At 37.6% G+C, this 24,768-nt stretch overlaps 2 protein-coding genes across 7 annotated transcripts in view; one reads left to right on the top strand and one right to left on the bottom strand.

Annotated features, from left to right (window-relative positions):
* Nucleotides 1-24,768, top strand: part of PALLD (palladin, cytoskeletal associated protein) — a 421,753-nt gene that overhangs the window by 381,484 nt on the left and 15,501 nt on the right. For 2 of the 5 annotated variants that reach the window (XM_038573555.1, XM_038573559.1), the window contains 9 exons: nucleotides 464-562; nucleotides 1,356-1,406; nucleotides 2,628-2,849; nucleotides 6,658-6,807; nucleotides 14,796-14,890; nucleotides 16,917-17,049; nucleotides 19,958-20,165; nucleotides 22,893-23,058; nucleotides 23,593-23,726. In XM_038573555.1, coding sequence (XP_038429483.1) covers nucleotides 464-562; nucleotides 1,356-1,406; nucleotides 2,628-2,849; nucleotides 6,658-6,807; nucleotides 14,796-14,890; nucleotides 16,917-17,049; nucleotides 19,958-20,165; nucleotides 22,893-23,058; nucleotides 23,593-23,726 — 1,258 coding nt within the window. Of the gene's footprint in view, nucleotides 1-463; nucleotides 563-1,355; nucleotides 1,407-2,627; nucleotides 2,850-6,657; nucleotides 6,808-14,795; nucleotides 14,891-16,916; nucleotides 17,050-19,957; nucleotides 20,166-22,892; nucleotides 23,059-23,592; nucleotides 23,727-23,887; nucleotides 23,934-24,768 lie in introns of all 5 variants that reach the window. The other 3 variants (XM_038573557.1, XM_038573556.1, XM_038573558.1) reach the window with 3 other exon arrangements.
* CBR4 (carbonyl reductase 4) overlaps nucleotides 6,998-24,768 on the bottom strand; it is an 82,742-nt gene continuing 64,971 nt past the window's right edge. The window contains exon 5 of one of the 2 annotated variants that reach the window (XM_038573562.1): nucleotides 6,998-7,131. In XM_038573562.1, coding sequence (XP_038429490.1) covers nucleotides 7,085-7,131 — 47 coding nt within the window. In that variant the 3' untranslated portion in view covers nucleotides 6,998-7,084. Of the gene's footprint in view, nucleotides 7,132-14,282; nucleotides 17,157-24,768 lie in introns of those variants that run through there. The other variant, XM_038573561.1, reaches the window with a different exon arrangement.

The following is a 24,768-nucleotide window of genomic DNA, read 5'->3' on the forward strand; positions in this document are numbered from 1 at the left end:
TACATTTGCCTACATGCACCTGTTACACGGCGGCCAAGGAAGTGCCCTTAGCAGTGAGGATCCCAAACAGCACCGGCATGGCCAGCGAGTCTACAACTTCCCTCATCAGAGGCTTGGAGCCGACTAGGCTGTTTTCGAAGCTTGTGAATGGCCATCAAAATAACATTTCCTTTAAAAAATATTTTGCTACTTGAATATCTTTTTTCTCTATGTGTATCGTTAAGGATTCGTATAGGACATGTATTTTCTTTGTGGTCTCTGCCACTGAGACTGGAAGGGAGTGACAGAACACTTGAAGAGAGGGAAGGAAACAGACTCCTTTTACAGACAGGTATCTGAAGGTTGAGAGAAAATAGTTACAGAAAACATCAAAAGTCATTTTTAAAAATTCTTGTTTGTGAGGCAGTATGTATGTAATTGTGAATGTTCTAATTTTGTATTTTTTGTGGTTTACTCTGTTTAGAGGTTAACATATGAAGAAAGAATGGCTCGTCGATTACTAGGTGCTGACAGTGCAACTGTTTTTAATATTCAGGAGCCAGAAGAGGAAACAGCTAATCAGGTACTGTGTTCTTATGGACAAATTAGAAAAATAGTAATTATTCTGTCCCCTCCCCCCATCCTCTTTATGGACACTATTCTTGGGATCACTTCTGTGGGAAGCATAGGACAAGTCAAAGAAAGGCAGTATTAATATCACCAACTCATAGCTAATATTTATTGAGCACAAAGCATGTGCCAGACAGCTGTGTTAAGTGACTGATGAGAGTTATTTCAGTGATATCTGTTCTTTTTATCTTATTGATTAGTTTATTCTCCTTTCAAGTATCTTTCTGTTTTTCCTGTCCTGTGCTTCATTGCAAAATACATATTGTAGAGAAACATATTTTCACTGAAATTGTTTGACATAGCTAGTGAATATTTCCAATTATATTCATAACATCTAGTCAAAGTAAGATATCTGTGTATAGAAAAAAACTGTCTTTATTTTCCTTCACATATATAGTTACAAATAACTAATCAGCAGAAAACCTAGATTGCTATTTTTGTTCCCTTCCTACCACAAAAAGAAAAGGTTACTTCATGAATTTGATGGAAGCTGTTTTATAATCTCCACTGCTTCTACTTGGAGTTTCTAGATATAGTCTCAAGATTAAAGGAAGCTTTTTAAAACAAGTTTAAAGGATCAAGTAAATTCTCATAGATGTTGAGAAATAGGTCTGTCTTCAATATCTGAGGATTTTTCTGTGTGAAATATTGCTACTACAAAATTTTCAACTGAAAGAAAACTAGAAATCTTTCTAGGTTCTTATTTCTGTTATTAGTTTTCACTTCTTTTTTTTCTACCATTACAGGAAATTGAGTCTCCTCATGCTTCTGTAGGGAGTACTCTGGACGGTCAAAAGGTTAAGCTTTTCACCTTTCTCCTCCTTCTGGTCTTTCCCTGTATCTGTTTTCTTGTGTTCTTCCTTGTTTACCTGTGTATCTGTCTTTACTGCCATATTATTAATTACAAATACTATGACCAGTGTCTGTTTTTACTTAATATCAGATGAACAGAATTACTACAGTCAGTTTGCTTTTTGCTACTTGAATATCTTTACAAAGATATTTAAGAAAAAAATATATTTACAAACTTGAATTTGATTCTGTCACTAGTGAATACTCTGAACTATAAATTGTTAAAAGTGTCTCATTTGTTAATACCTTTCTGGGGGAAAACTCACTAATTCTCAAACTGACTAATCTGATAGTAAGTAGAATAAAACAGCTCATGTATTCTTTGCAGTTTTATTCATACTGCTGTATTTCTTCCCTCAAGACAACAGTTTTTTAAAGGTGGGGTAGCTTCTTTATGAAAAAAACGAGTTAAAACATCTTTTATTTGTTACTAAATAGAGACTATTTTGTAACAGGCTGCCTTGTTGTCATTATACTTTGTAAGCAGGAGAACTGTAGAATCCACCTTATCACCATAGGATGTTGATGGCCACTTTGCTTTTGTCTTATTAATCCAAATTTTGACTGGACTGTCAATCCTGTTTTTCTTTTAAAGAGGGTGGAGAGTAGTGCCTACTAGCTGCAAAGCCGAGGAGGAGATCAGAGGCAATGGGGCTGAGGATTATTAGGAGTGAAAAACAAATGCCATTTTTCCATTATTCACGTGATAAAATGTTATGTAATAGTGCGGCTGCCTTCCATATGAACTGTTGCCCTTCTGAAGAGCTGCACCACCCTGCATCAGCTTTCCCCCTACAGCAAGAAATCCATGTTCCATCATGTTTTATTTTTGTGAACAATTTAGGAATACAAAGCTGTTACCTTTTCCTTTCTTTCCTCACCCCCACCCCTCCCACTCCTCCACTCCCCACCCCCACCAAGAGAAAAGAGAAAGAAATTCATCTTCATAGTTCCTGGGGGAAGGAGGATGATAAGACTTGAAGACAATTTGAAATATCATATATACTTACTTCCAGATGTTTTTTGTTTTATATGGAATTGAGCTGGGCTCTGGTAAAAATATCACTTTCTTCTTAGTGTCACTGGAGAGGAGAGTAAGACTCATGAGACACATGGGACCACAAGGGATCGAGGTTGCTAATGTGACCTTTTTTTTCCTGAGACAGGAATATAAAGTGTCCAGCTGTGAACAGAGACTCATCAGTGAGATCGAGTATAGGCTAGAAAGGTCTCCCGTGGATGAATCAGGTGATGATATCCAGTTTGGGGACGTGCCTGTGGAAAATGCAGTGGCACCATTCTTTGAGATGAAGCTGAAACACTACAAGATCTTCGAGGGAATGCCTGTAACTTTCACATGCAGAGTGACTGGGAACCCAAAGCCAAAGGTAAGCAAGCTGAAAAAAGGTGGCTTTTTCAGAGTCCTGTGTTCTGAGGAAGTTTAGCTTCTACAATATAGCATGTGTAACAAGAGGAAGAGGTACAGACTACCTTTCTCAGTCTCAGGATGTCAAATGTTTGAAGTACTTGTAAGTTCCAGACCTTCCTCAGGAGGCATCAGAAGCCAGAAAGAGTGGAAGAAGGGTTGAATTTGGGTTTGAAGACAGGAATGGGAAAGTAACAATTAAATAATCGACAAGGAGCTTTTCATACACCTGCATCATTTCCTTATGTGATGTTATCAGTGTCACTCTCAAATCACAGGTGCCTGAACTGAGCTCAGGGAGGTTTAATTAACTTGCTCCAGGTCAAGGAGCTGGTGAGTGGCCAGGCTGGAACCCGAGCCCCATGCCATGTGCCATACGGAAGCAGCATTTAACACGGATTACGAAAACTTCAGATCTTTAATCTGCAAAACCAAGGCTTCCTGTATTTACAAGGGGCTAAGGACTAGAATACTGTTGAGGAGGAATAATTAAAGGAATTTCTGATATTTGGGAGAGCTAGGCTGACATACATGGGAGCCCTCTCTCTACAGACACATGGAAACAGCTGGATAAAGAGTTGCTCTGTCTTTAAAGGGAGACAAGAGTAACTGCTCACTGGTCCAGAAAGCAATAAACAGGATTACACTTTTTCCCTAGAACTTGGGAAAAAAGAATAAAAAAGGGTGCCCATGAGAAATGGAAACTCCACATTGACACTATCTCACGATATGAAGCCAGAAGCTGAGAAATTAATACGAAATTTAGTCCAAGATGATTAAAAACCCTGTTTCTGGGAGAAGCAAGCAAAAACTGTCCAAAAAATACTCACAATTTGGGGCATATCAGACTTCTGCAGTGTAAGAGGGAGGAAGAAATTCACAGTGAAAACTTACAGATCATAGGAGAAACAATGATGAGAATAAATAGCAAAAGAAAATAGAAACTCAAGTATTGCACAGTATTGAACAGTGTTAAGTGAACTATAAGATAAAACTATGTTTAAAATGATTGAAACAATGTTAAAAGAAATAGAAATTTTAATGAAAAAAACAAGACAGTACCAAAGACCAGGCAAATTTGTAAAATAAGCATATAGAAATGAAAAATACACTCACTGAAATTAAAAGCCTAACAGTGGTATCACAGAGAAAGAGCAAAGAAAATAGCCTTAACTTTCCAAACTCCTATCCACCTCTTCATAAGATGAGATTTTTCTAATACACTGTGTTAGAGAAAACTTCTTAGTTCTTGGCATAACTTGGATAATTGCTGTGTATTCACAAACATGATACCAAATGCATGTACTAAAAATAAACTTGCAGCTTATGAATGAAACTTAACAAGAAATTGGATATTAAACTTCCAAAATGTTCGTAAAAATCCATTATTTTTAAACTTTGCTCAAGGCTAAGGTCATTAATGAAGTTCTAAGATCATTGATTCTTGTTCTAAAGAACACTGTGTTCATCTGAAAGATGGGCTGTTGTGTTTAACGTTACTCTGCTTTTCTAGTATGAATTTAAATGTTTCACAGCTTTAAGAGGCTTAATTTTTTAAGAGTTTTTACTGTTAGGTTGTCTTCTTTCACCTTTCCTTCCTTTCTTCCCTTCCTCCCTCCTGTCCTCACTGCTGTTCTTTTTCTTCCCTCCCTGGTTTATTGAACAACCGTTTCTTCTGCACACATTATATAAATGCACTAGGACTATTAAAGTATGGGATATTCATCATGTTAAAAAAATCCTTTTTTGGGGCTTCTGTTTAAAAAAAGAAAGGAAAAGGTAGTCTACCCTTGACATGCTTGTTCTAATGGAAACATGAGAAGACAAAGGGATTTCTAATTTGCCTTGTTTTCATCTCTTGTACCCTCCTCTTCCCTCTCCGTTAGCAGTCTTGCTAAAATTGTTGGACTCTTTCTTAATTTTCATTTGAACGTTGTATTCCAAGTATGATGGAGGTGAAAAGTATGATTAACAGAGACAAGTCTGAAGAATTGACATAGTAGCAAGAATGCAAATTGTATACTAATTACAGCTTCTCTGTTCCATCAGAAATAATAAAATCGCCAAGCAGAGAATGATAATTATGAAGTATCATGCTTTACCTAATTTCTAGAACTGAGAGTTAAGTCTAGCTGACGATTCATTTTTAGGTTAATAATACAGCCTGTAAATTTAGAGCTAATTAGAAAATGGAAGTTGGAAAAGTTTCAGCAGTCAGATCCCAATTCTTTATGTACTTGTTTAGTGCTAGAGATTTCTAGCCCTTTCCTTTCTTAGAAATGTAAATTTCAGAAAGACTTTTCAGATTCAGAGGCCTTCATTGAGTTGAATTTGAATGCTAGTTGAGGTCTCAATTGGCATATGGATTTACGTTAAGGAAAAAGTTCATTTTAAAAACTGAAGGTTCTAAAGTAGGTTTTTATTCTGTTAGGGACCAAGTTAGGAATGCTTTAGCTGACAACAGAGAACTTGTGGCTTTAAAAGGAGGGATTTGTTTAGTTCCCTAAGTAAGTCTGGGGTGGGTTGATGCAGGCATTATTAGCTCAGCATCTCAGCCACGGGAGGGCTGCTGGCACGTGATTCATCATTAGGGTTCCATGGACCAGCGATTTTATTTTATTTTTTTAAAAGATTTTATTTATTTATTCATGAGACACACACACACACACACAGAGGCAGAAACAGAGGCAGAGGGAGAAGCAGGCTCCGTGCAGGGAGCCCGACGTGGGACTCGATCCCTGGTCTCCAGGATCACACCCGGGGCTGCAGGCGGTGCTAAACCGCTGAGCCACCTGGGCTGCCCGGACCAGCGATTTTAGGTACAGGAGAGGGAAGAGAGGAGGACCTATGAAAGAGGGAATTTGACCATTTTAAAATGTGTGAATTAGTCCAGATTTATTTTTACTTTATTTTTCACATTTAACTTTCTATCAAACCAAATTAAGATATTACTAAAACTTATAAGTTTAAATACAACTGTGTTTTCTTTAACATGGTGCGGAGAGCAAACTTTCAACCTTTGAGCATATGCTCCTTGGCCCACAATGAAAGCACTGGAGCTCCACCCACCACCAATCCTTAACTGGTGGTCATTCCTCACTGCCGCTTTCTTTTTTTTTTTAAGATTTACTTATTTATTAGAGAGAGAGCACCAGCGGCAGAGGGGGGGCAGGAGAGGGAGAAGCAGACTCCAGGCTGAGCAGGGAGCTGGACATGGGGCTCGATCCCAGCACTCTAGGATCATGACCTGAGCTAAAGGCAGTCACTTAACCGACTGAGCCACCAAGGCACCCCTCCCTGCTGTTTTGTCTAACACAATTCAGGGGAATAGTTAGATCTGTTATTCTCTAAAATAACCTTTTTACCTTTCCTTCACAAGTAACACATTTTACTTCAGTGCCTTTCATTCAGTACATGTGAAAATAGAAGTAAAAAGAAAAATGCCTATAGAGCCACTCCAGAAGTCACTATGTCTACATTCAACATTGATCACTCCATATAAATAATGTCAAAAAATATGTGAATAATATGTGAATACCTACTTATACACATATTTTTAAATAAAAAAGATACAATTTTTAAAAACTAAAATAGAATTAAACCTGTTTGTTACCTACCTTTTTCACTCAAAAATCAATTTCCTTTTCAAATATTGTGTTTAACATTTTAACCAATCAGCTGTGCAGGCCACACAGTTATTATTTACCGGTCCCCCAAACAGAGTAGTACTACACATATCCTTAATCTTTCATCACTGTTTCCTTTCACAGATCTATTGGTTTAAAGATGGAAAGCAGATCTCTCCAAAGAATGATCACTACACCATTCAAAGGGATCTTGATGGGACGTGCTCTCTCCATACCACAGCCTCCACCCTAGATGATGATGGGAATTACACAATTATGGCTGCAAACCCTCAGGTAAAGATTAAGGGTATAGGTTTGGCTTCATTTCTGTGTATAGTGCTCATAGGCATTTGTTTGGAGAAAGTAACTGTTTAATTAGAAGGCAGAATCAATGTTCTTTGACTTGAAACTATTTTCCCATATTCCATATCCATTTTGGTTTCGGAGGATAGAAAAATTCTTTGTTTCATTAGTATTTTTTTATTTCATCAAGTGTTTTTCACATGAATAATTCCAATACAGATACGTATTCTTTCTACAGATATTACTTGGGGCCTAATAGGTACACTTCTTATTCAGGTGGTGGGGTTGCAGTGGTGGACAGAACAAAGTTTTGAGCTAGAAAATAAGAAAAGAAACATATTTAAATAATATAATTTCAGATATGATCAAGTTCTATGAAGAAAAAAAAGAAAAGGACAGTGAGTGACATACATAAATACGGTGTAGTAAAAAAAAAACCTCAAAAAGTAAAATATTTAAAAGAAATATATACCTACTTAATTCAGTAGAATTTAAGTATATAAATGTAGACAAATTATAATTTTGATAGCATCTGTGTATGGCATTCAGGATTAGTTTCCATCCAAATGTTTTCTCTTGTATTCGTCCTTAGATTTAGGATCATCTGACTTAGAATTTAATAGGTAGCAGTTACTGGTGAATATCAGGTTCTCAATTCAAGCCTGCAAGTTCTTTTTTGAGTGTCAGGTATGTTTTAGGCACTATCTGGGTAGGGAGGATGCAAAAATGAGTAAGAAGTGATTTTGTGTGACAAAATCACAGAGCTCATTGTGTGATAGGGTAATTTTACAAAGTCAGCAGAAGTCATGTAAATAGCAAATTGCACACTTAAAAAAAGGTAAAATTAAAAATTTTATTATATAACTAATGAAGATTGTCCAGTGTGTTTTTAAAATCTCTGATCTATTTATATCATTCTATATTTTGTTCTTTCTTTTGAAGAAAACATGAAGTGTTAGAAAATGATACAAATAATTTCAGCAAAGCTTTCACACTTCTAAAAGTTTGTGCAATGTTTATCCTAATATTACACTGTCACATAAACATCAATTTCTGTAATAATATTAAGATTAGAATGAAATTCTAATTTTCCACAAATGAGGTTGTGATAGAGCACAGCAGACTCTACACTCTCAACAGTTTCCATATTAAATATGCACTTTTCTTGAGGTTCTATTTTTTCAATCAATGAATACATGACCATCACCTTGAAAAATAATCAAAAGCACAATTTCTACTAAAAGTCACATTGTAATACTTATTTGTGTTCATTTGGAGGGTTTGAGGAAAGAAGTAGAATTTACTTTTTTCTTTCTAATTCTATTTTCAGTATGTTTCCTTGACTATTACTAACAATTTCAATTTTCAGTTTTCTGCCTATTAAAATAATAGTGAAGAACTCAACAAAATCCAAAATTTCTCTTCTTGCTAGGTCCTTTATTCCTTTAGAAAGGTTGCTATGTATTATAGTGATCGAATTGACTGTGTCTCTTAAGCACTCGCCAATCCTGGTCCTGATGTGAATTTTGAGGCATTTTTCCTAGTGAATGTTTTTAGCACTTATTGGAGTCAGCAGTTTTCTAAAACAACATAAATGTAAAATTGCAATTATGAGTCTGCTTCTAGTCTTCTTCAAATTATACTAAATGTATAATTTGTACATGTATAATTTGTAACATGTATACTAAATGTAGTTTTTACATGTGGAAAAGTTCTAAACAGGGAAGGACTCCATTGGACATGAGCAGAGTTGGAGACTGCATGAAGTCATTAGATAAAGGAGGGCTGCTGAAGATCCCCTTTGTAATGTAGAAGAGGAGGAAGGGAAAGAAATAAAAAGGATGAAACGACACAACAAAGACCAGAAATGCAGAACTGTGCTACTGAAAAGCCTAAGTGGCATAGTTCAGGGTTAAGAGCATGAAGTTTGGCATCAGATCTGAGTTGAATCTCTGCCACTCACCACGCATGTGACCTTATTAAGCAAGTCACCTAACCTCTCTGTGCCTGTTTCTTCTCCTAAGAAATGAGCATGATTGTATGGATTTAAATAATGCACTCGATTTACCTGGCACATAATATGCTTTCAATAAAAGCTAGTTATTGACATTATTTCAATTCAAAGACACTAATAACCCTATCTGAAAGTAGCAGCCCTAAAAGTGGGCAGAAGTCTATGGAGTTAGGATGTAAAGGATGGTTCTGTTTCTAGACATTCCACCCCTACTATTAGAGTAAGAAAGTCCGTTCGGGCTGAGTTTCCACCCAACATGTTGCTGGTGTGTGGTCTTCTGACCTTCTGCTTTTCCTTTTTACCACCCCCATGGGAAAGGAGTTAGGCAGAGCTGTGGTCATGCCACAACCACCACAGCTGTGGGCTTGGGTGGAGGGAGCTGTGAGCTGGGCAGGGCCATGCCCACAGCACAGCCAACTGGAGCCATACAGGAGGCCCAGAAGTTGCCCAAGGAAGGCCCAGAAGAGAGCTGTCAGTGCCCTCATTCCAGTCCCCGAGTGAATTCCACTGCTTAACCAAATATCAGGGTAAGTCCCAAGTTAATCCTCTCTCGCTCTTGGCCTCTCTGCCCTTTGAGAGAAGACAAAGCAATGAGAAGTGGACTAGTTCCTATCAGGCAGCCAAAAGCCCAGCCCTCTAACAGAGTATCCCACCTTACCCATGATTTCCAAAAACGGGAATATGACGGCTCTGGGTCTATCAGAGGGAGCAAAAGATTCAAAGAGTTCCAGAGGTCACAGACACCAGAGTAGTTCCTATTACCTAGAATTCCAACTGCCTTTCAAGGTTAGCTGATCCAGCCAGTATTCTGAAGAGGGTGAGGCTAAATCATGTCTTATTTTCTACCTTAAATGACCAAAGGCAGGCATAGGAGAGGAAACTTGTGAAGAGAATCTGAGGAAACCTAAAAGTGGGCATGTAGGCCTCAAATGGAAATTGTGAGGGAATTTTTATGTTTATGGTACTTGGTATTAATTGCTATTCCAAGTCTCAGCATGTGCCTGGTTGATTTTAATTTCAAGAGTACAACTCCTTGCTCTCTCCTGGCGTCTTCAGTAGCAGGCATGTGCAGATATGCCAGATACAGGTTTTATGATCTGTCACCTAGAAATTGGGACAAACTTCACCACCCATTAGAAAGACAGAGAGGTATTTAAACCATGACAAGCAGCAGACCATTTTTTTACTGTATCCTTAATATATGTTATCATTTATAGAAATGTTTGATGCTGTTTTAATTTCTACTTTATGACATCTGTTATCAAAGTATTTTGCCATTTTTTTAATTTGTGAATTAAAACATGATTTAAGGGGCACCTAGGTGGCTCAGGTCATGATTTCAGGGTCCTAGGATTGAGCTCTGTGTCAGGCTCCCTGCTCAGTGGGGAGTCTGCTTGTCCCTCTACCCCTCCCTTCACTCTCTCATGTAAATAAAATCTTTTTTTAAAAAAATTTGATTTAAGAGAAGCATGAGGAGATCCCTGGGTGGCTCAGAAGTTTAGCCGCCTGCATTTAGCCTGGGGCATGATCCTGGAGTCACCAGATCGAGTCTGCATCAGGCTCCCTGCATGGAGCCTGCTTCTCCCTCTGCCTGTGTCTCTATGCCCCCCTCCCCCCTCCCCCATCCCTCATGAATAAATAAAATCTTAAAAAATAAAAATAAATAGAATAAGCATGATATAAGGCACTGAGAAAGATTTGAAAAGTCAAAGCTGAATTTTTTAGGACACATTAATCCCAAAAGCATAACATACAGTCAAAAGAAAACTTGATTCTTTAATTCCTTCATGCCCTTTGGTTACCTTAAACTTTTTTATTTTAGATGTATATTTGGTTTGAAAAGGAGACAACTACATCTATTTTTTCTGGTACACTGTAGTGTACATGATGTGAAATGACCAAGGGAAAGAGGAAAAGGCTGGAGTGGAAAAATGAGTTCAGTAATGAAATACAGACGGCAGAGTTTTCCTGAGCAGTGGAAAGTAGTTACAGAAAGCAGCCAAGAGAAAGGGTGAGAACCAAGGAAAGAGAAACACTAAAGTTCAGCAGAATATTTTATAGAATATTTTTCCACCTGAGTCCATCTTTTGGGAATAAGAAACACTTTAGATATTGATGACTACATCCAAATTCTCCTTGGGATGGAACACCCAGCTCTAAACATATACTAGACACTGTGTATCACAGTGTGTGCTACTCCTGCAATTCACGAGAGACCAAAGCAATCACATAGTTAAGTGAAATAATGAGTGATTATGCAGCACTACACCAAACATAATGCCAAAATGAGGATCACAAAAGCAGTTTTAGACTCTAATCCTATCTTTAAGATACAGCTAAATCTAAACATGAATGTTTTACATTGTTTTGTTGTGTTGCTAAGTTACTCTGTGCTGCCCTTGGAGTTTGGAAGGGCTGTTTTGCAATTTGATGTTTCCTCAAATTGCATTATGTATACAAGTGGCAAGCTTTTATAAAGACCTGTGTGCCACAGTTAAATTTCATAAGCTAGGAAATATAAATGTTATTTCCATATTATATAAATAATTGGCCTTGCATGAGACATAAATAATCTTTAAAAGCTGATGTTTGATACATAATCACTTTAAGAATTCAAACTTATTATTTGCTCTATAGCTTTAAACTCTGTGGATTTGTTTGGAATAGAAAAGTAACACACAGCTGAATTAAATTTAAGAAGTGGGTTTGCTTGTGTTTTGTTTTAGCATTAGAAATTTCCTGGCTCATTTCAAATTTTAAACATTCACTTCCATTATTCCTTCATGTGTTAATAATAAAGTAGGTAGAAATGAAAAAGTTAAAAGCAAATGCAACAGCACTAATGTGCATCAGAGGAGGATACTAGGGTTAAACGGCACGTTAGTATGATAGAATTTTGTACGACCTTCAGATATAAGACATCCAGATTTAAAAATCTGAACTTTCAGTTGTATCTTTTAAAAGTGTTTCACTGAATTCTGTTTTTTTTTTTTTTTCCCCCAAATAAAAATGTCAAAAATATACGACTTGTTAGTTTGGAAGCTTTCTAAATGCTCCTGGTCATTTATTGATTAGTAATATATATTTAGCCAATAACACTGTATTCTCAAACTAACAGTTCTGCCTCCTAAAGATCATGCCTTCCCCTTTTATGTTCAGAAGTAAAACATGGTGTAGGAGTTAAAAATGACAAATGGTGGCATATACCTTTCTCTTAAATTTGGGTAAAGATATTTTATGGCAGTATTTGTGTATATGGTTCTAAGCAGTAGCAGTAAAAGTCTTGAAAACATTGTAGAAATGTGTGATCTTTAGAGAGTAGTATGCCAACTTGTTGACCCTATTTTTTTTTTTTTTTTTTTTGGAGAGGGAAGAGGAGTCAGGGTTTATCCTAAGCAGAATCTAATGCTTAGAGCTGAGTAGGACATCTTTTATCTTATGCCTCAAATGCAGCCATTACATCAGTGAATACCAGTGTGCTTGGCACCTTTCAAGCAATAGCATGAAAAGGGGTTATAGCCTAATACCAAAAGAAAGAAAACCCCACTATGTATGAAAAAAATTGTTTTTAAAACAATTCTAAGGAATGTTTCATGTTTATCTGGCCATTATTATAATTACATCCATAATTCACATTTCGAGTGTTTACTGTGTGCAAAACACAATACTAAGTACCCCGGTTAGCTCATTTAATCTTCATAAGAACCCATGCAAGATTGATTAACTCTGTGGTCCTATTTTATACATGAACTCACTTAGGAGGTTAAATTACCTGCCTAAAGTCACTCAGTTATAAAGGACAGGCCTGGTTTACAAACCTAGACTGACTCCAGAGCTAAGGAGGGTCATGCGAAGGTAACTAAAACTCATCTCAGTGTTAAGAGGGTGGGGAGACCATCATTAAAAGAGGTGTTTGAAAGAATCAAAAAGAAGGTAAGAGCATACTCGGGCAAAGTATAACCACTTGGAGAAATTTATTGGAGTCAACCAAGCTGTCAAGACCCAAAAAATCATCTGGATGCATGTCTGTGCATATATAATGTCTAGTAAAACAACAGCAGCAATGATTAATAGTGATACTTCATGATATTAAGATCCATTTGATATTTGGAAAATAAAGATCACTTTAGGTTGTATCATTTAATGTTTACAACATCTGTGTGAGACAGATACACAGATATGTATCTTTTGGTTTTTACAGAAGAAGAAACAAAGGCTTGAACAAATTTGGTGATTTGCCTAAAGTCTGAGGAAAGTCAAAACTCAACTCCAGTTTAGAGAAAAATTTTTGATCTGCTTCCCCAAATTCAAGGTTAAAGGCTGAATTTAACTTACATCTTTTTCTAACCACATAAGTGATTAATGTTAACTTCCCTTTTGGATCCTCTGGAGTCTGGCATTGGGCTCCCACCTCCATGGAGAGCCTGCTTCTCCCTCTCCCTCTGCAGGTTCCCCTGCTTGTGCTCTCTCTCTCTTTCTCTTTGAGTCAAATAAATACATAAAATCTTTAAAATAAATAAAGAGGACCTCAATAGCAAATATTGTGAGTGCTGGAGGAGGTCACATATCTAGTGCGATAAGACTACTTCAGTTTTGTCTCTTTACGACCTCTTCTTTCTGTTTGATAGTTCCCAGTTCTTCTCCTGTCTGTATCACAGCCTGATATGTCTTTGCCTTTTTGGAGTGGTCAAGGCCCTAAAGAAGTCCAGTCTGTGGTGAGACCCAGAGAGCCCTGCTGACTGGATTCCTGCCTTCACTGACTCCTGCCGTGGGGTTTCTCTGCGTCCCCTCCACCATTGTGCTCCCTCATCCCTGTTCATTCTGAGGTGGAACTCAGAAAGCAGTTCCTCAAAACATACAGAACACCTGTGCTTCTGTTACCTGTCTATATTGGCACCGTGGAATGAAAATGAGAGGTAGTGGTAAATTTGGGCGATAAGTGCACATGAGGGTGGCTCATCCACTGTGAGCTAGAAATCCCTAAGTCTCATCATTAATAATCTGCTGCTTCTCGTTTTCCTTTCTTGCTGCTCTGTCTAGCCATCGTCAGAATTTAGAAGTACAGCTGCTCACCCTGTCCTAGATAAAAGAGGAAAAAATCTATTCTGTTACTCTTCCAGTAATAGGGAAAAAAGTAAAAGAAGGAGCAAAAACAAAAAGCCAGAGTAACAGTGGTGATTTACTCATGTCATCTGAGTCCTCTTAAGTATTACTTTTGTCCATCCTATGACAGCATTTATCAGTTCAACTTAAGAGATAAAACTTGAGATAAAATGTAGCTTTTCATTAGATAGGCCTATGTCATACAACCCACATATTTTTAGGTATCTCACTGCTCCTGGTTTTTAAATCACAACTATGCTTAATTCATGGGCATGTGGTAGCCTATAGTCATTCTATTCTCCTTGTCATGCCCATGTATCCTTCTCACATAATGCTCACTTCATGATGCTGGCGTCTCTTTTTTTTTTTTTTTTTTTTTTTTTGGCGTCTCTTTTAATATGTGGTTTTTAGAAGGAATACCACTGACATTTTATATATATATATAAAGATACGTCAGAAAACTAAAATCATCTAGTATGATTTCAGAATTAGCTACAACTAATAGATATTTGACCATAAAAATGGAATTATTGCAAGACAGTTAATGTCCTCCTGCTATATTGTACAATTCAACTCCATGTGTTAGGGAGACCATAGCAGATTATAATTAGTTCATTAAGGAGTGTGATTTTAAATACCATTCTAGATAAAACAGTAAAGCTTTCTTAATAGTTCAAAGAAAGACCTAGTCACCAAGTTCTTTAAACAAACAGAGAGTTTGCCAAGGAGTTTAACTCAGGGAAAGTACATTTCTTACTAATATGGCATATTGGTTTGTTATGGACAACAGGACAGTAAACATGGTGCTTAGTGGTTAGTTGTTCTGCATGGCAATCACTTCTTTTTCTGATGTCTCTGACAGGGCCGCATCAGTTGTACTGGACGCCTCATGGTACAGGCTGTCAACCAAAGAGGCCGCAGTCCCCGCTCTCCCTCAGGCCACCCTCATGTCAGAAGGTATGGCAGATGTTCCTTCCCATAGGTGTTAACTACTATTTTATTTTAGTCATTACTATAAATTCAATGATATTCAAATCATGGTATGACCAAGAAGAGCAGACAGTGTCAGAAGACAGAAAAACATGAATACGGTCTTAAAGTGTATACATTGACTAGCCCCTCGATGATTATGCTCCTTTGCAATTCAAAAAAGGGAAAGTTAGTTGCTAATGTGGCTAAGCCCAGTTAAATATACCACCACTAATTTGTTAAGTAGGGCCCAGTCAGTATATGAAGAAACAAGACTAGACACCTTTAAATGGCAGGCACATTAACATGAAAATATTAGTAAATGGTACACAGCCATTCAAAACCAAAGTTCTAGACCAGCAGCGGTCTAGACTGGCCATGACAAATTATTGCCACTAGATTTCTTTCTTTTTTTTTCTTTTCTTTTCTTTCCTTTTCTTTTTTCTTTTCTTTTCTTTCTTTTTGCCACTAGATTTCTTAAAATTAGCTGGTTTGTGAATGTTCACTTTTCAGTCATTTCATTCAAAACAGTTTATTTTTTATGACAATTTTGTAGGTAAAATGTGCCCTATTTTAAAAGTTCAACCAGTACTTGTTAAAAGTAAAATGTGCTTCCTATTCCTAGTCATCCTGAGCTTATGCAAGGATACTGCCGGAACTACAGTAGGCAGGGAGGAGAAAAGGAGATCACTTCCTAGTAACATATTTGCAGTTAAAAAAAATAGGGTAAGTCACCCTGGCTGTCATGTTGGGTGCCTATGTAGATATCTTACAGAGCGTCTCAAATAGCCCTGACTATATAGACTGTAGGCCCCACATGCAAATACTGCTGGTGAGCGCACGTACATACTAAGTTAGGCTCACAGAAGAGAAGCCAGAAACACTGAGGAAGCCCCAGACAAGTGGTATGTCTGTCTACACCCCATGTGACCGCATGCTCAGAAACCTTTGCTCAACAATTTGGAAGGCTGTTCTGGCACCGAAACACATGGGGGGTTAATTCTAACTTGTTTGTGGCAATATCTAGTCACAAGAACCTAGTTAGGCCTTTGCACATGCCTATAAACAGGGCATATTTAGTAGCAGATCTCTTGCATTACTTTCTTCTGCTTTTCTTGTGTCTTCAATATTTAAGCTTTTCCATGTGTCCGTGTCTACTAGAAAAATATTCTCACAAATGAGATCTGTGCTTGGAGAATAGTAAACTATATATTTTAAAAAGCTAGTAATTATTAGCCTATTACACTGTTCTTTCCTTTGTTCTACTCTTACCTTTTCCAGTTAAATGTTTTTAAACTTGTCTTCTAATGATTAGTGACAGGATTTATGTTCAGTATCCTGTTCCTTTGTTGCATCTTCCCTTCAATTAACTTGAAATGGTGTTATTCTTAAAGGTGCCTCTAACAACCTACTCAAATCAAGAGAGATGCACCAAATCTGGAAGAATGCACAATCTTATTTTAAAGCTAAAAAATATAATTTGTTTTCCTGGTTAATATGAAAAGGAATTTTGATTAGAAAGATAGGAAATTTTTACAAAATAATAAGAGATTTTAATTTCCTATAAATTTAAAATCCCAGTGGAAAATTATACTTTCTGTTGGAAAAGATTTGGTAATAAATGAGCAACAGCTGCTGCTGCTTCTCATATAGCTTTCAAAAATATTTATTTAGGGAAAAATAGGTTAATATAGAGTACTTCATTTTTTCCCATTTCCCCTTTTATGATTTATATTAGCTTTAAGGATTAGGATAGCGGAATTATTTAAGTTCTGCAATTAGCAGACTATTAAGTGCATAATAAACTTCCAAATGAAACAAGACTTTGCTAACTTTTCTGGTTTTAAGTGCAAACTTTCGGAATAGGAATCAGGTAAGAAAATTATATAATTACTCCATGTATTATTATAAAAATCAAGAGTCTGAAAATAATTTCTATCTTCCTCCCTCCCTCTCCCCTTTTGTTTCCTTCTTTTCCTTCCATCTTTTTGTTTATTATCTGTCCTGTCCTAAGGCCTCGTTCTAGATCAAGGGACAGTGGAGATGAGAATGAACCAATTCAGGAGCGATTCTTCAGACCTCACTTCTTGCAGGCTCCCGGAGATCTAACAGTTCAAGAAGGAAAACTGTGTAGAATGGATTGTAAGGTAAGAGTTTGGTGTTGCCTCCCTTCCCCCGCCCCGCCACTGCCATGTCTTTTAAGTTCCTTTTAGGGAAATTATGTAAGGTGTGCATCTTTGAAATGTTTTCCAACCTACGAGAAAAAAAAAGAGAGAGTACCATTTACTGGATGTTTATATACTGTTCTGTCATTCGTTTCCTTTAAATTTTTACTGAATGTGTTCTTTATTTAGAACCCTACATACCATACTGTACACAGTCACTGGGAGGTTGTTTCCCTTTAAGTGTCACATTTTGTTGAAGCAATAAATGTGTTAAATTTGTCATATGTCCTAATAATTCATTTATCTTCCATTCTGTTTTCATACACATTTTGTAGCCATGTATCTACTCCTTTATTCCTCCCATTTCTAGGAGAAGTTAGAGTGACATACTTCTCTTACCCATTTTACAGTGGGGATTCCTTTTTTTTTTTTTTTAAGATTTTATTTATTCATGAGAGAGACAGAGGGAGAGGGAGAAGCAGGCTCCATGCAGGGAGCCTGACATGGAACTCGATCCCAAGACTCCAGGATCAGGCCCCGGACTGGAGGCAGACACAACCACTGAGCCACCTAGGCGACCCTACAGCAGGGATTCCTAACCCAGGGCCTTCTGGGAGGCAGCTTTCCTTAGGTGTGAGTTCTGAAATTGCATACAAAATTATGTGTATGATACAGCTTTCATCAATTCCTCAAAGGAGCTCGAGGCCAGAAATGTTTAATAACCACTGCTGTGAAATTTTTTTTGATTGCTTTGTTTTTTTGCCCCATTATTTATTGATCTTAAATTTAAGTTCTTAAATATGGATAAGGTTTTTTGAGAATATGGGCTCCCTCTGCTGGTTCTCTCTGGGATTGCAGAACACAAATATAAGATGCTCGGAGGATTAAATCTGGGTTTATAGAAATGTATTTTTAAAAAAAGTACTCTTAACAAAAGTATTTTATTTTCCAACATAATTATTTTTACAGTATAAGTTCAAAACTTGAGTTTTAGCACGTGTGGGTTTATTTTTGGTTTGTAATTAAGAGTCCATACAGACCACTTATGAAATGACATTTGAGTCAACATGTGAAATTTTATTTTAGATTATTAGATGATACCAAGGGATTATTATGTTACATGTAAAAAGGGTCTTTAAAAATCTTGATTTTTTTTTAAAGAAAAAAATTATCAGTATAATTTTGCCCCAAAAAAGCACTCCCCCCCCCACCCCACATCTCTAACCTATTGGGTACGTTCCTAGATGCTGACTACCCCTGACGTGGTACTAAGTGCGAAGGGAAAATAATCCAACTCCTCTAGTAACAGGTCTGCTCATCTGCCTCCTCCCATTTCCATATCAGCCGAGAGCATGCTTCTGTTCAAATAATGACCTGTTTACAATGACCTTTAATTCCTGAGATGGGGCTTGCTTTATTTACATAACCAGAAGGGCTGGAATTAAAATGGGTAGAAGAATGGGCATTTTCTCTCTGCCTTAATGAGATGAAGTCTGTCCCTTGGCATGAATGCAGTGTGAATTAGGGGTGTTGAGAGTGCACAGTGCTTGGACTGATGCTCCTACTACACATGCCATGGCCTTGGTCAGGATCTAACCTAGCAAGGTGGGAACAAACCTTGCCACTTTTTTTCTCAACTTGGTAAAGGACTGGAGCCTGACCAGAAGCCTGTGTCCCTCTTCCTGCATACCACCTCTAGTGATCTCCAAACAGGTAAAGGAGAGGACAGAGAGCCTGACCCTTTCAAAAGCTAAGCTGACTAGTGCTGTTTGTTTCCAAAATATCTTCATCCTTTTAACCAGTCATTTCAGTTTACTTATTTTTTTCTCTCTTAAATTCTCAAGATCGGGACACCTGGGTGGCTCAGCAGTTGAGTGTCTGCCTTTGGCTCGGGGTGTGATTTCGGTCCAGGGATTGAGTCCCACATCAGGCTCCCCGTGAGGAGCCTGCTCCTCCTTCTGTCTATGTCTCTGCTTCTCTGTCTCTGCTTTTCTCAGGAATAAATAAATAAATAAAATCTTAAAAAAAATTCTCAAGATCTTTGTTACATGTAGGGAGGAGGCATCTTGTAGGTAGTGTAAGTGAATATCACAAAGCAGGAATGGAATTTGGCAGAGCTGGGTTTTCAAAATAATTACTTTACAGTCCAACTGACATCTTTTTTAATGCAATTTCCCCCTAGTAAATTTGGGGTGGCGGTAAAAAAAAAAAGCCTTCTTTAATGGTGCTTTTCTTCCCTTTCACAATTAAGGGCAAAACTATAAAGAGCTGACAGATGGCAGCCATCCCTACCCTTCACAGCACAATGTGATATTAGCAATTAAATGCGCTTTTACCTGATCTCTGGTCTACACAACTGTCCAGATCTCAGGACTTTAGTTTCCGTTGTGATGCTAATTTGTTGAGATGGCTTTCTGGGTAATTTCATATTGCTCTTGTTACTTACTTTCAAGGATTATAAAATAACAATAGCTCTGTGTGCTGATGGATGCATTAGCTATGTCTCCACAGCTATGGCAACCCTTTGATAACAAGCTTTATAGGGTATAAATGCCAGCTGAGTATGTGTTGTATTGTAGTTGGACATCTTTTTCCAAAGAGCTCAGAGCCCTGTGCTGACATCATCCCAGTAACCTTTTAACCCTGGTGAGGTAAGACAATAAAAGAAATTTTAAAACCCCATTTTACTTTTCTTTTGTAGGTTGCTCTACAAGAGATGTTTAGAAGTGAGTCGATGATTTCTCAGGAAGTTATTGAAAGGTTTAAGCAAAAGAGTACATGAGCTGGCTCTTGTACTAATGAAGGAGAGAATTTACGGTGGTTTCTTAACTATAAATGATTTCACTTTGTTTCAGTATTAGAGAAATTTATATGCTCCTTTCTGATTCAGGTCAGTGGGTTACCAACCCCAGATCTAAGCTGGCAACTAGATGGAAAACCTATACGCCCCGACAGTGCTCACAAGATGCTCGTGCGTGAGAATGGGGTGCACTCTCTGATCATAGAGCCGGTCACATCACGAGATGCCGGCATCTACACATGTATAGCCACCAACCGAGCAGGACAAAACTCATTCAGCCTGGAGCTTGTGGTTGCTGGTAAGCAAGTCTGGAATTTTTTTCTTTCAGAATAAATATCAGATTCAAAAATGTAAATTAACCCTGCATTATTAACCAATATGGAAAAGAAGTCAAAGCACCGAAAAAAGTAGATTGTTTCATCAAAACAGTCCATTAGGACAGAAGGCTTAGCAAATCAGAAACATTAATTTTTTTTCAGTGTAGCCATAATTATTTCTCTTTCCTTTCTCCCATTAGCCTGGCCAAGACAGAAGAGAGGAGGTTAGCAGCTGTTCTTGGTTGTTCTACTTCTTGTGTGTGCTGGCCTCCAGTGTTACATAGAGAAAGAGCAGTGGTGTCATGGATTATAGAACCAAATTTGATATATAAGAATTTGCTCATGAATAAAGTTCTCTGCCCACTTTTTAAAGTAATGTGCTGTGGCCTCAAAATTCAAAAATTTTAAACATTATCATCTACCCCCAGTGTCATAGTCAAACTCAGATTTGCTTTTTAATGTATTATACTGTTAGGTAAATCTCATACAAGTACATGTGTTGTTTTTTTTGTTTTGTTTTGTTTTGTTTTTTTATGATAGGCACACAGTGAGAGAGAGAGAGAGGCAGAGACACAGGCAGAGGGAGAAGCAGGCTCCATGCACTGGGAGCCCGATGTGGGATTCGATCCCGGGTCTCCAGGATAGTGCCCTGGGCCAAAGGCAGGCGCCAAACCACTGCGCCACCCAGGGATCCCACAAGTACATGTTCTACAAAGTCTTACCCTTATCCTTTATAATATCCTTAGGAGTTGAGCATAAGTAAGAGTCTGTTATCTGTTCTCTTTTTAAAAAGAATGTTTATTTCTCATACCTCTTTATGCGAAGTGCTTCATATACATTACCTCAGCTGGTCCTCACAAAAGCCCTAAAAGATAACTGAAGCAAATTTTCTTCACTTTACAGATGTGGAAATTCGAGAGAGTAAGTGACTTTCCCAGGGTCCTGTTTGGTAAACTGAGGGCCAGATCACATAGTCTGTTCACCTCTAGTGGTCTTCCCCAAACTATGAGCCACTGAGCTCTTCCAAGAGATACAGTAGCCATGAGAATAAAGCCCAGGAGGTCCTGGCTAAAACCCTGGATAATGATTCTAATAAAAGCACCGGGAACCTTTTTCACACAAAAATGTCCTAAATACCTGGGCTGTCATGTTGTGTGTTACATCAAGTATTCACTATTCCTGTATGACCAGGATCAATTTCATCTAACCCTCTAAGCATCCCTACTCCAACCTAAAACTGTTCAGCATTCTTCTGTTAAATGTTCCCCTTGGATCATATCTGCTCTCAGAACTGAGACTTGAAGGTCTGAGAGACACAGACATCTTGGTGTGCCTCAGTCAGTACTTGCATGAGAAAGGTGGCAGGACACAATAATTAGAAGCATCACGTCTTTGGCATCAGATCTCAGTTCTAATCCCAGCTCTCATTTATTAGCTATGTCCTTTGGCAGACATATAATATCTCTGCAGCTTGATTACCCCATATGTGAAATAGGGACCATCAGGCCCCACAGAGTCTTTATGAGGATTACATCATTTTATAAGGATTAAATCATATGAAGCTCTGCATCACCATCAGTAACCTGCATAGCATTGCTCCAAAATGGTGGGTGTTATTCTGTTGGAAAACTGCTTTGACATTGAGGTCCATTTTATACCTTCTATGCTTTTCTCAAAACTAGGATCCAGAAAGAATATTAACAGACCTATTCTCACTTCCTCTGATATAGCCCGAGGCCAGGAAACCATGTGAAATACAATAAAAGTATAACCCTCTACATCATTCCAAATCTTCAGAGAGTCTCAGGTATTTGCAGTTTTCAGGTGCAGGTTTTCTCCTCTTCACCTGTTTCTCCCCTGTGTGGCTTGGCTATATCTGTCACTGCACAGGAGTGTGTGGTAGACAAAGTCATGCATCCTCAAACTCATTATTGGTAGCTAAGAAAATAATTAAACTTTATTCTTACTCTGACATTGTTTCTACTGCACATCTGTGAAAACCATTTCCCATCAGATAGTAATAATCAGAGTGTTATTAAAGTTGTCTCTTTGTGGCTTCTTTCCTTCAGAGGTTATAAAAAGTCTTTTTATAACTTCCTTGAAAGAATACAAATTGGAATTTGTAATTTATAGGATGTACATTCCTAGTTTTAAGTAACAATTTTAAAAAGCAGCCAAATTTGGATAAAGATGTCTCCCTGTTCATTTCCCCCTTTAAGTCCTACGGTATGTCTCACTTGAACCAAGACTTACAGATTAGTAAACATTGATTCAGACAGCAAGGAGAGATCTGAGTGGATCAAATCCTTAGAAATCCTTGTTCTCCTTAGAATCACTAGGTGGCAGTGGTTGGTAGAGGCATAATCAGTAGTGAAGCCATCCCAGATGGTCGCAATGACTTAGGAGTGCCACTCAGCCTGTCAGACAGGCATTCTGTGGAGCAGATGGCCAGTGGACTGTGTGGGCCTGTCAGACTTCAATTAATTGAGGGGAAAAAGAATTAATTGAGGAAATAAATGAGTGGAACAAAGCCTAGGGACCTTTCTTGGTAAAAGAGTGATTTGGAGAAGGAACTAGCATCTAGCTGAAGTGAAAAATGGTATCATAAAAGAAAAGATCTATTTCAACAATATTTCTAAAGGCTGCTGAATTCTTCATAGCATTACCTTTGTAGATCACTGATAGATAATTCCTCTCCTGTCCCTTAGCCAAAGAAGCACACAAACCTCCCGTGTTTATTGAGAAGCTGCAAAACACAGGAGTTGCTGATGGATACCCAGTGAGGCTGGAATGCCGTGTTTCAGGAGTGCCACTGCCTCAGATATTTTGGAAGAAAGAAAATGAATCGCTCACTCACAGTACTGACCGAGTGAGGTGAGAATACACAGTGACTTAACTTAATCCACATCTGTTCAATAGGTCCTAAGGATATATAAAAAGGATATACTTTATATAGCAAATAAATCTGTGCAAGAGTCATGTTATTGATATTAAAGACAAAAGTCACTCTTTACCCTAATGTAAAATTAAGTTTTTGGAAGGAAGCTCTAATGATATGTGATGAGGCACATTCTAATTTAATCTCATGGTGATTTTTTTAAAAGTGTTTATACCTAGAAGAAAAGATGAATTTATTGGCCTCAGTGGTGATACAGAAACTATTCAGTGGGTTTTGTAAAGGGGGATCCTCAGCTAGAAATTAAGTGTGCACATTTATTCAACCTCTTGATGTCTGCTCTTCTCTACCATTAACTTTAATGGGGCTAGCAGCCTTTCTAGATTAAGTATGACCCTATTATCCACTACTTGCACAATTCTGTTTCTAATGATCTAATTAAAAATGATGCATCGTGTCCAAAGCCACTTTTTAAAAATTTAGAACCCTAATGACTTTATCCGTTTCTCCAGCATGCACCAGGATAACCATGGCTACATCTGCCTGCTTATTCAGGGAGCCACAAAAGAAGATGCTGGGTGGTACACAGTGTCAGCCAAGAATGAAGCAGGGATTGTGTCCTGTACTGCCAGGCTGGATGTTTACAGTGAGTGCCACTCCATGTCCTCTCATTGTATTTATTCATTAAGTCATGAAAAATTAGACATCCGGACAGCAAATCACATTTACTTTTATATAAGCTTATAAACAACTATAATGTTTTATTTGCCCAAAATTTCATATTGCTCTTTCTCTTTCTATTTATAGTTTCTCAACATTAATAGTGAACTACACCAGGAGAACAAACACCCAAGTATCATTCAGGAACTTTGTATTATTAGCAAACTATGCATGTTGATTTCTCTTATGTTGGCTAGTCAGTTGTGGCTTCCTTACTCAAGCCTCCTTAGAAGTTAACAGTAGACGAAGGCAATAACCATGTTTTTCACATTTTCTTGTTACTGTGTTCTGCAAATGACTGCCTCTTAACATTTCTTTCTATATTATAATCCTACACAGTGTCTTCATGCACTCTCAATGTGTGTACCATGGATCCTGGAATGCATCCTTTCTGTGGCTTAGCGCTTTTCTCTTTTAATATACCTTCAGCAGCTCAGCAGTAGGCTTGAGTGTTTGTGTATGTATATTTGTGTACATGCATCTTAAACTTAAAGAAACTTGTTTCTATTGAATTGCAGACTAGTCCAGTAGCATGAATATCTATTGACATAAAGGAAACCACTAGAAACAAATTAAGAACTTATTTCAAATTTCCCCTCTTCTTGAATAGGAAATAATTTTGTGAGGTTCTTCAAGTATTGAGTGACCTCAACCTTCCCTACTGCCCACTTCTTTTCAACTGATTAACGTTGAAACATCTATCTGAATACCTACTACAATTATTATGGCATTTATACATGTTGTGCTTTGAAGATGTTTTTTAAAGAGGGAGAGAGGTGGGAGTTAGGAAGCTGAGCAACTATTTTGAAGGATTTCTGTGCTCCAGTAAGTATTTACTGTAAAAAAAAAAAAAAAAAACTACACCTCTTCCCACTGCCCCGTATAGACAGTGCTTACATTTTAAGATTTCCACCATGCCAAAGAAACGTGCCTGGTACATATCAAATACATATCTGTATTTACTTGAA

The sequence above is a fragment of the Canis lupus genome, chromosome 25 (genome assembly GCF_011100685.1).
Source record: "Canis lupus familiaris isolate Mischka breed German Shepherd chromosome 25, alternate assembly UU_Cfam_GSD_1.0, whole genome shotgun sequence".
Classification (NCBI taxonomy): domain Eukaryota; kingdom Metazoa; phylum Chordata; class Mammalia; order Carnivora; family Canidae; genus Canis; species Canis lupus.